This window comes from Pagrus pagrus, assembly GCF_965226575.1.
Source record: "Pagrus pagrus genome assembly, chromosome: 12".
NCBI lineage: Eukaryota > Metazoa > Chordata > Actinopteri > Spariformes > Sparidae > Pagrus > Pagrus pagrus.
The window spans coordinates 15,067,508-15,078,950 of record NC_140196.1 but is presented as its reverse complement, the minus strand read 5'-3'; the positions used below and the strand labels follow the sequence as shown (position 1 = coordinate 15,078,950).

Sequence of the window (11,443 nt, the reverse complement as noted above, 5' to 3'; positions counted from 1 at the left end):
AGCTAAATCCCATTACAAACAGCCAGACCTTTTAACTTTGTGTGTTATTTGTTCAGTGATCCTGCTGTTCAGAGTTTTATTGCAACTCTAATGCTTTCCTCCAGCTACACACTGTATATATGCAACAGTTATTAATGCACAGACCTAAGCTCATTTACTTTCTGTGGTCTGAGCCTTTCTTTATTAAAGCCACATGGAGGTGGTAGTAGTAAAGTCGAGCAGAAATCCTCAATAAGGCTTTGAAGAAGTGTGAATGAAGTGTGGACGATGGAGTATTCCATGCCAAAATCATATACATTTACATATACATACATATACATATATTAAAGAGGCACTATGTAGTTTTGGGGAGGTTATTTAAACTCAGAATTTTAATATTTATAACATTGTTGAGGTAGTAATACAATTTGTTGCTCGTAACTGAATAAACAAGCTGTTCTCAGAGGAAAATAAGGTCCAGTCAATGAAGATTTGGTTAAAATGTCTTCTCTAAATCTACATAGTGCACCTTTTTAAAGGCAGTTCAACATCACTGTCACTCTCGCATTTCAGAGATGATTCTGCCTAAAGACTAAAAGAAGAGAAGGCTTGTCAGCCACCGTCTCTGTAAAGGGACATTTCCCTCTACATTTACCGATTAATCTCCACATGCCTGAGCAGACGGCCTCACTGGGGTTTCCTTCTGTCTGCCAGAATATGATGATGCAGGCGAAGTGTCCACGTGGAGTAGCAGGTGTCCTGTGGTCTTAACCTCGGATAGAGGAGATAATAATAAGACTCTTAACTGTAATCCATGCCCATTGTTTCCTTACGAGCCCTCTAACGGCACCAGGGCACTGCGGTGGGTTTAGTTACGATGGACTCATCAGCACAATGGGGTTTTTTAATGAGCATCCCTCATCACCAACAACTGTACATACTGAAGCACGTGGGCTACGGAAATCCAGGGGATAGTGTAAGAAAGAGACTGCTCCTTTTTCACATTTAATTTTGGTTTTACTTTCCTCCACACATGAAGGCTTGCAGACACATGCTTGATGTAGAAAGAAAGGGATATGCTTTAACATGCGGCCTCCAGCGCTTGTAGCTACACAACACATCAACAAACGGCAGGTTCCAGCTTTCAGGGGAATTAGGGGCACACAGCCTTGTCAGGATTAACAGCTCTCTGGCAGGGAAAGGATTGGGCATGTTTTAACAAGAGCAACTTTACGCAGCGCTTTAGAGAAGGTAGCTGTTCAGATCACTTCCGAGGCGTAAGAGTGAGTTCAAGGGCCCCACTTGTGCTTGCCCCTGTCGTTTATTTGTGCTCATGTTGGGGATGAAAAGAGGCCATGTGACTATTTGGGGGAGCTGCTGGAATGTATTGTGATGCAGAGTCGCTGTCGTAGCACATTTACTTTCCAGGCTTCAATTAGGTGCATGAGAGTGGAAGAGTGCTTACATGTTTGAAAACTGGCCTCCTGGACTTGGCTGGAGGCCATGCACAGTCCGCAGCACCGTTACTATAAATGTGAGTGTCCATTAACCTCAGAGAGGCGGCGCATCCATCAAGCTCTGCCTCAAAACTTAAAGTATTGTCTTTGCATACACTGTAAATGTCAGCAGGAAGAAATCTGTCTTGAGAGCTGTACACCTCAGACGCACTGGGAAGGGGAAGTGGGCCCAGTGGTGGATGTCCCACTCGGCCCTGACACGCGGCAGCATCCTTTCCTGTGGTGGAGGAGTGAAGCGTACTGGCGTCTAGGAAGAGCCCCGGGATGAATCATGTGTGAACCTCATTGTTCTTCCAGTCAAGCAGGTCTGTGTGAACCTGGGTTTGTCACCAACCTCTGCCACGGCGTCTGCTTTCCCATGTTCTATATGCAGACCGCCAACGTTTCCTCATATGACTTCCTAGCACTTGCAGTTGACGATTAACTCGGGGATAGATGTGGGCCTCTGGGTACATGCTGTTTCACACACAAGGCCCTCACACCTCTGGATGCAGAACTTTTTTTTTTTCCTCCAAGGCCGCAGATTGAGAAAAAACTCCTTGTATTTACCTCACAGATATCTCCTGCGCCTCTAATGGATACTGCAGACAGACAGAAATAACCCAAGAATGTCACAGTATGTTCATAATAACAGTGAGTCAGCCTTATCACTGTGAACCCTGACCCTGTTGTTTTTGCTGTCACATTCAAACAGCGTGCTACCTACATACCTATATGTTGGAAGAAGTTAAAGGTTACACGGTAACGTGTGGTTGCTGTTAATGGAGCTGCAGGCAGCACACACCTAAAGGGTTTCAGAAAGTGCAGCTTCCAGCTTAAATGTAAGAGCACTCTAATCCCTCCCTGCTGTGAGCTGATCATTTCAAGCAGTTTCTGTCATTACTGAGAGAGACACACCATCAAATAATGCACCTGTGCTGTGAGTGACAGCTAAAATGTTGGAGGCTGTTTACCACAAATCTGGTCCGCGCTTATATCGCTTTCCACCATGTACCTTGAGCAATAAGCTCTATTAAACCCTCATCATATCCTTCTAGCTGACCTTCAGCTTTACCCAAGTCAAATTTGAGACCTCAGGGTTTACATACCTGTGTTAAAAAGCTCCCAAACTCTTGAGAGATCTCCCTTTTGATATCAGACGTATATCTTCAGGAAAAGGATTTTCTTAAAGGGTAAGTTCACGCAAAAATGAATAATGAGTCATTATCCACTCACCAACATGCAGATGGAAAGTCGTGTGGATTTTCACAGCAGAACAGCGCTGCAGCATTCTCCTAAACACCTGAAGCAGCTGGACACTTGTTTTAAAACTCCAGAAATGTTTTGTGGACTACAAAACTGCACCCACCTTTCTATCAGCATGGTGGTGACTGATCTTTCATTTTTGTGTGTAGTTGTCCTTTAAATCTATTTCTTAGCTTTTTTTAAAAAAAAAAACGTATTGTTTTAGTTTTACTGTTTGGTTAAGTTGTTTAGTTGTCACGTCTCACCTCTATTCCCAGGCAGCAACAGCAGGAAGCAGTTTTTTTAGCCAAAAAAGAAAAAAACTAGTAAACCAATAGTGGCAGATAAAAATAAACTAGAGCATCTAGCACCTTAAAACACAGACAACCCAGAGGGGTAAACATTTGTCAGGTGACCAGAAACATGACTTTGTTGAGATAATGATCTTGTTCTGTGTTTGCTGGATGTATAAGAAGCTGACATGTTTGGTATGTCAACTCAATAACATTTGCGGATGTCTCCCAGCCTTTTTTCCCTTTTTTTTCCGGGTTCTTCTTCCCCGAGTGGCCGAAAAATAAATAAAAAAATAAACAGCTTCAATTCACCCCACAACGTTTCCAAGTGGTATTACTGTTGGCGACACTGTTGCAAAGAAAATAGGATCGCTTTCCATTTTTCCTCAGCGTAACAACAAACAAGACAAGACAAGACAACCAGAGTTTATTCATTTAATTAGTCTATATTGGAGATGTGAAAGAAGACAGAAACACCAGTCGGATCTGGAACACCAGTCGGCCTTCATTTTCAAGATGGCAGACAAAACAGTGTTGTTAAAGCAATGTTTATAGGGAGCTAATCCAGACCCCAATGGTGTTTTTATTCTTTTATTTAAGTTCTAATTAAACATACAGTGAACCATTATGATTTAACATAATAAACATTAAGGTTAATTTATTATCTTCATCCAAAACTTTGAACCATCTCCCTCAGCTTTACTTCACTAAATAACTTACTCAGGTGTAGTGTAACTTTGCTCACTTTACAGCAAATAATAAACCAGTTTAATTGTTTTTATTATTTTAATCCTTGTTTTCAGTTGAATACATTTTTATTGTGGCACGTTTCTGTGTCTTTCTGTGTCCGCTTCTTTCCACTTAAGAATCGGCTGCCAAACTGTAACCTTTGAAGCATGCGCCAACTCCACAATCCCTTCCAGGACATCCATGTTTGCTTATTGTTCATCTTCCGGGTCTGATTTCCACGACAACATTGCCTGTGAAAGCAACTTTTTCACAGCCAACATGTAAATATTGGAAGTTGAAGCTTCCTTGAAGGCAACACAGAGGAAGAGTTCCTGCTCTAAGCATTACCACACGACATTTCAACGACACGTCCCTTGGACAGGAAACCAAACGGTGGAGAACAGTTCAAGCAGGTTTCAACTCTTACTAAAGTGATTTTCATACTTTAGTAAAAAACATGAAACAATATTATGTAACTTTCTTTTAACCTTAAAAGTACTTTAAAAACTTAGAAAAGGTTGCACTCAGTAACTGTGGGGGTTGCCAAATAGTACAAAGCATGACACCAACAACACAAAGATCTCTCAACTTTACATCTGTCAGTGCATTCATACCCATAGTGTTCAGTTTACTCTAATTCTTTGACCACATTAATTGCATTTGGGATAAACGAGCCCTTGTATGTGTTTTCTCTTCTTTCCATGGCGGCCACTGTTTCTATTGATTCATGCGCAGAATGGAAATCTATTAAAAGATTGCTGACACTTGCTTGAGCTCTGTAATCCATCGCACTGAGCAGCAAGTCTGTCATTTTTGTCTGAGTCACGTTGTTGCTGAGCGGCGATGCCGTTTCAATGCAGATTGTTTTCAAAAGTCTTTACTGCGTTAACAGTTAACAAAAATGTCACTCTGTCAAAAACAAAACAGACTTTATGGTTCACTTCTAGTAATCATTTTACCACGAAGTCTTAAAGGTGCACTACGTAGTTTTTGGGAAGACGTTTTAATCAGAAGAGAAAGATCTTCATTGACTGATTTTTCATGGGTTAGTGTTAACAAAGCAAATAAACAAACTCTTCATTTTCATGACTGAATAAACTGAATGAGCAAACACAATTTCATACTGTTTTACTTTGTTTGCATTTGGCGGACCCTGCCACCTTTCTTTTTTCTTCTAGATAAAAACTATATTAAACTGCAACACCACCCCCCAAAAAGGAGATCTAAATGTAGGTTAAATGTAAATTAAATCATAACTACAGTGTATTTTATCCTTCCTTAGATCGAACTAACTTTAATAAACCTGCTAATTTATTGTCTTATTGTAATTCCAACAAGCAAAACCATCGTCTGTATCCTCTGAGGAACCACAAACAAGATTGACAACAAGATAAACAATAATTGCTTCTTCGTGTGTGTGTGGCTCCACCTGTCTGCCACCTTGACCCCCACCTTTCACCTGAATCACACTAATAGAGGTCGTGTTGTGCAGCAGTTCAGTCTGACTGCTGCTCCACCCTCCACGGTCTGACACGACCCCAGCAGAGGTCAGGATTAAGAGTCACAGCTCAAAAAACAACAACCTTTCTAGTCCCCCGTAACAGGCAGCAGGCGGTCAGTGTTCACATCATGTGTTTATGAGTCATTTGTTTTTTTTTTTGTTCATCTTAGCCTCAATAACACATCAATAGTTCTGAGCCATAATGACCCTAATCTGGTCAAAATAGCACAGAAGGGTACGTGCTCTGCTTTGGCCACTCAGGTTGGAACTAAATAATGGACCCAGGAAACGACCGCATTAGCAAAAGAAAAAAAAGTGTTTTTCTAATTTTGCTGTAACATTTTTAAATGTTTGAAAGATGGTTAATCATGGATCATTTCTAACGTCTGTTTTCTCCTTGTATCTGTGCTTTTCAACCAAAATCTGAAAACACAATTCTGATATTTTCTGTCACCACGATGAAGAGGAGGGCCTGCACTGTCGTCCTCCTGGATCCACAGTCTTCACATACATATGTTATATAATCTTCTTGTGTCAGATATTTTGTCATCGTAATCTGTATATGTTGGTCTTTTCTGTACACGTGACATCTATTGCATGTCCTCTGTGGGCCTTCCTGAGGTTTCCCTGCTACAAGGAGTTTTCCTTTCCTTGAACTGAGGGTCAGAGGACACTGTACAGTTGTTACACCCACTGAGGCGTCATGATTGTGATTTTGGGTGATATAAACAAAACTGACTTGACTTGTTATGGGACGCTCACTTCAACATGAATGTTTTAAACATGTGAAGATAAAAAAGTGAGTGTTTAAAGGGACGTAAGGACGTAACAAAAACAGTTCTGATATGTTGTGGTTCTTTATTTAGCTGTTTTTTTTATTATATTAAAAAAATTCAATTTCATTTTATTTTAACACACAGTACGTACAGCCCTAGTTTAATTCACATTTTGTTCAGTCATGATCACCAACTTTCTTTCTCCCTCTCTGAAGTATCATCTAGTGTTTCCACGGACGTAACGGCAATGGGTTTCCGAATTAAACTGTTTCCTTGAATAAAATGAGGATTTCTCTGGGTTTGAACTTTGTTGGAAACATTTCGGATGATGTAAGTACAAAACTCAACAAAATATATAACAAAGGTCTGGTCACTTTGAGACATTGTAACCCCTTGTGACTAATGACTAAATGCAACAGAAATGGCTAAATCTCAAAAAATAACATAGAGTTGTATCAAATGTTTCATTTCATTGGATTCAGAAAAAACTAAAATTTCATTTATTTGCTTTGATTCAGTGTAAATCTGATATTTTTTTTTTAATTTAATGTTTTTGTCTATCAATTAAGGCATGATGAATATGAATCCCTATAATAAAAAAAGCTGTTAGTCATGAATGGGTTAATGCAGAAATGTTGCAGATTGTGTCTTTAAACATTGTGCTTAAATGTTTCATTTTTTTTTGCCTGTAAAGTAACTTAAAGTAAATAAAGTTTATAATGAATTATTTTGTATGAGAGCATGTCCCTTGATCTACCATGGCACCAAACACAAAACACACATCTTTTCCTACAGAATATGTTACAAGCACAAAAAAACCTAAGAAATCAGACAAACCCTGAACATGTCACTGTTGATATTCTGTTGTGAGAATCAAAAATAAAACATTTTGTAGAGGGGAGCTCATGAATGAGAAGTGGGACGTGGCTATATCCAGTCGCTCACTCAGATTTAATCTCATTAAGGCATCTCACTCCTACAGACTGCACACTAAATATGGGATTATGTTTAAGATAAAGAATTCACAGCGATGCAATTCTGCTCTGCTTTCTTTATAACGCAAGATGTTGCTGCATTTCATGAAGGTGCAATCCACTCAGTAACTACTTCTGAGCCTTTGGTGACATTTCTCGAGCATCACCTCTTGACCCCCGCTTCTTTTCTTTTCCTTCCGCCATTTCAGACGTGATGTTGTGAACACGTACGAGCCTCTGCTTTCTCTTCTTTTTGTAAATAACTCTGATTACCAAGTGCTGATACTACTAATGAGCTGCTCTCCTGTTTCACGTAACTCTCAAGTGGTCACTTCCCATTGAGTCAATGCGTGCGTCAGCAGAGTATTCGATGTTCTTTCACACCACCTGCACGCTTTACAGACAAATCTCAGCCAGAGAAACCCTCACAATGAACTGATGATTAAAAGTGTCACAGCTGCCACAGAAATCCCGTAAGTGTAGTATTCCAGTAAAAACCAAATTCAGAGCAATAAACAACAGGACATGATCATCTTGCACCAGACATGCTGCTGCCCTGATGGAGGATGTAAACAGGTAGTGAATTAGCAGCGATGATGGCATCGTGGCTCAATTACAGCTCACACAAACACGGCAGGAAGAACAATCACAGATATTTTCCGACTCTGGGTTGTGAGCAAAGTGTGAAATACGTGTTTTTTTCCGCAGGTCCTGTCTGAGTGTGAGAACGCTACAGGATCAAAAAGCAGAATCAAGTTCTGTTTTTAAACAATGGCTGAATCACACGAGGATTTTCCTTCCTCTGATTCCTAAAATAACTGAGGATCTTCTTCTGTTTCAAACATGAGCAGAAGGACCAAATCCGACTGCATACAGTCGATGTTTACAAGGATTAAAATTAAGAATCCATTTTTAGTTTGGGTCTTTTCAAAACTCAGTACCATGTGATCTTTGTAACAGACAAATAGTTTATGTAAAGGTGACAAAAAGTCAGAACTTCCTCACAGTTTTTCCCCTCAGTTACCGTCTCTTAATCAGGCACATCCAAGATATAACTTGTGTTACAGTGTTTCACATTTGCCTGTTTCGGTTTAAGTACAAGTAAATTATACATACAGCATATTTACATGTATGTAAGTATATAGTATGTATATAGTCCGGGTATATCACTGTCACTATATATTTATCAGAGCTGGCTTTCAACATTTCTTTTTTAATTGATTACATAAATTAATTTAAAAATCTGCTGCTTTGGCTCTGGCGTATACAGACGACTGACACTGACAAAATCAAACATAAAAAATAAATGGCTTAAGTAATGAATTGATAAGCCTTTAAATGCACCAAAAATAAATGTAGGCATTGATTAATTTATAAAATGTGACATAAATACTTTTATATGCCTCTTTTTATTTGTCTTTGTGGTAATTCAACTATTTGCTGACTTTCCCATTTAATTTTCCACTTTGTTTATCAATTTATTAATTTTAAATGTATTTCGTTTTTTTCCCTTTGCAATTTCCCCCTATTCATTTCCTTTTCCTGTAATTATTCTTTTTAAATGTTCTGCTCTTTCTTTCTTTTTAATTTTGGTAGTTTCAGCCCTCCAAGTATGTGGCATAGTCTGCAAAGTAACTAGTAACTAAAGTTATCAAATAAAAGTAGTAAAAAGTAGCTAATAGTGGCAGAAATGAAAATACTCAAGTAAAACACAAGTACAAATTACAAATAAATTAATATGCCAGTAAATGCACCAAAAATAAAATTGAAAACAAATGTAGGCATTAATATATTTATTAAATGTTACATATCCTACTTTGCTGTGATTGGCTTTAAATGACAGCACTATAATGAAGCAGAAATATAAATAGGAGGAAAAAGAATAAATAAATTAGTTATATATATTATATATATATATATGTATATATATACATACATACAGTACATACATACATATATATATATACACACACATATATATATACATATACATACATACATACATACATATATATGTATGTATATATGTATATATGTATATGTATATGTATATATATATATATATATATATACACACAGCAAATTACTGTATTGCCAATTTCTTGCAGGGGAAAAGAAGAAAGAAAAGAAAAAACACATATGAAATCCCAAATTTCAAATGAATTGTACAATGAAAAGTAAAATGGGGGAAAGTAAATAAATTGTTGAATTAATACCAAGGTAAATAAATACAGCAGCAAATAAAAGCAGAAATATGCATTTATGTGACATATCTATTTATTGTCAGTCATTCATTATTTTCCATTTCTCTGGTGCATCTGATGGCACATTAATTTATTCACTGAGACAATAATTTCTTTATTTTTGATTTCGTCAGTCTCAGTCCTCCATACATCTGGCACCACGCAAGTATTTCTTGCACGACTGATTACCCTACAAAGTAGGCAGAGAAGTAACCGCATTACTTTTTTTTCTAACGCGTTACCAGCTGACAGTGGGATCAGTTTGTTGTGTAATCCAATAAGCTCCAGTCCGTATTTCCCCTCAAGCCCATCTGGCTCACTGGCAGGGTTTGTTTACTGGCGGAGAGGCTGGGGAGAGAAGGGGGGATCCTGCAGGACCTGGGAGACTGTACAATCTACCTCTGTGCGTGGAAGAAAGAAACAAAAAGAAAACAATAAGTCGCTAAACTTTATCTCACCCGCTTGTTTCTTTCATTCGGACACACGCTTAGTTGATGGAGCAGTCAGCTGTGCGGAGCTTTAACAACTTGCAGCGTTTCTTCTTTTTATTTCCAAACAAAAAAAGAAGCGGAGCGCCGCGGAGCCACGGAGGGGTCCGACTGTCAGCCCCTCAGAGAGCCGAGGTCTGAGGCACCCAAATCTCTGCACTGTGCTGGAGAGGAGCTGCCGCCGTGGAGCCGGACAGCCGACCGATGAAACACCCCATTTCTCAAGCTAAATAAGTCACCTGTAATGTTCTGGGCTCGCTGGAGGACTTGAGGATTTTTTCTTTTTTCTTTACGAAAGACACGTACGCCACGCATGCCACAACCATCGAGTCAGCAGCAAACGGCTCCCAAAAAAACCCCTCTCTAAATGAACTTAAAGGTCGCTTTCGCTGAGGTGTTCGTGCATGCAGCTTGTGTATTCATATAGGGAAAATGCAGTGCAGCTGCGTGGGCATGTGGTGAGATTTCTTTCAAGTTGAAAATTGATTGAGAGGGCTGCTGAAAAGCAGCGCAAACTTCACTTGTGGCCTGGACTGGAGTGGTGGAGCCAAGCTAGCTAAAAAAAAAAAAAAAGCAGCTGGCTAGTTAGCTTGACTAGCGCTAGCGTTAGCTTCTGCTCGGCCAACAAGTCTGTTTTTGCTCTCCTTTTTTTCTCTCGGACAAACTCAACTGGGCCAGTTTAGCTAACCAATGCGATTAAAGACACAAAAGGAGCACTCGTGCCCGGTGCTGGTGTGTGTTGACGGTGCTTTTCCATGAGGTGGCTAACTTTAGCAGCAGCAGCAGCAGCGCTAGCTTGTGTTTGACTGAACACGTTGGACTCGTTCCTCCGCCCATCTTCCGGGATGTCTTTTATTTATTTTTGTTTACCTGTTGGCCCACGCCGCAAAACAAAACCAGTTTCCTGAAGGTATTCCTCCTCCAGTTTGAGCTGCCCTCCTCGCCAAGGATTATTCTGTATTTGACCCTGAACAGTGCTGGATGGTGTCTTATCCCGAGTCAGTTATGTGGCTCCGGACTTTGTGTTTGTGTTTTCTTGTGGCCGCTGTCTGCTTAGTGATGAGCTGTCATCGAGCGAGCGGAGAGGGTAAGTTACATTAAATCATCACACTTTATCACTGTTAATATGAAGTGTTTTTAATTGCGTGAAATTGTCTGGATGTGTGGCTGCGTGCTCTGAAGAACAACTCGTGTATTCATTGAAGAAAATGCAAATTATGCAAAGTATTAAGGAACTAGAGTTGACCATCTGCAGATACAAACTCACATCTGTTCAAAAAGAAATCTGCAAATCTGTCAAATGTTGTGCAATTTTCTGTCTATTGCAAGTGAGGTGGTTAACACTGAAATCTAAAAAATGATTACACCATCCTTTCTTGTGTGTTAAATTAATTATTTTACTTTTTTAACACACATTTTAGAGACCCATTATGACCCTTAATACTGGTGATACCCATTCTTAAAGGGTTTTGCATACACATTATAAACTATAATAGTCGGTGCAATTAAATTTAAAAAGACAAATTAAATTTGAGAAGGAAAACATGTTAAGAAATACTTAAAACAGACAAATCAACATGGTCAGTGCAGACACCCTGAATTATTATCCTCCAGATCTATTTGTTTTGTTAGTAATGGTGATTTGATAAAGGCAGGTCAGCAGCAACAGTGTTAGTCACTGCATTGAAGGGACAAAGGTTAACGCTTATCAGCTATTTG

General features: G+C 39.2%; 1 protein-coding gene across 1 annotated transcript in view; it reads left to right on the top strand.

The window, feature by feature from the left end:
• The first annotated feature begins 9,635 nt into the window (after positions 1 to 9,635).
• insra (insulin receptor a) overlaps positions 9,636 to 11,443 on the top strand; it is a 56,677-nt gene continuing 54,869 nt past the window's right edge. Inside the window, exon 1 of the mRNA XM_084368853.1 lies at positions 9,636 to 10,811. Within this exon, the coding sequence (XP_084224979.1) occupies positions 10,706 to 10,811 (106 nt within the window). The 5' untranslated portion in view covers positions 9,636 to 10,705. The remainder of the gene's footprint in view (positions 10,812 to 11,443) is intronic.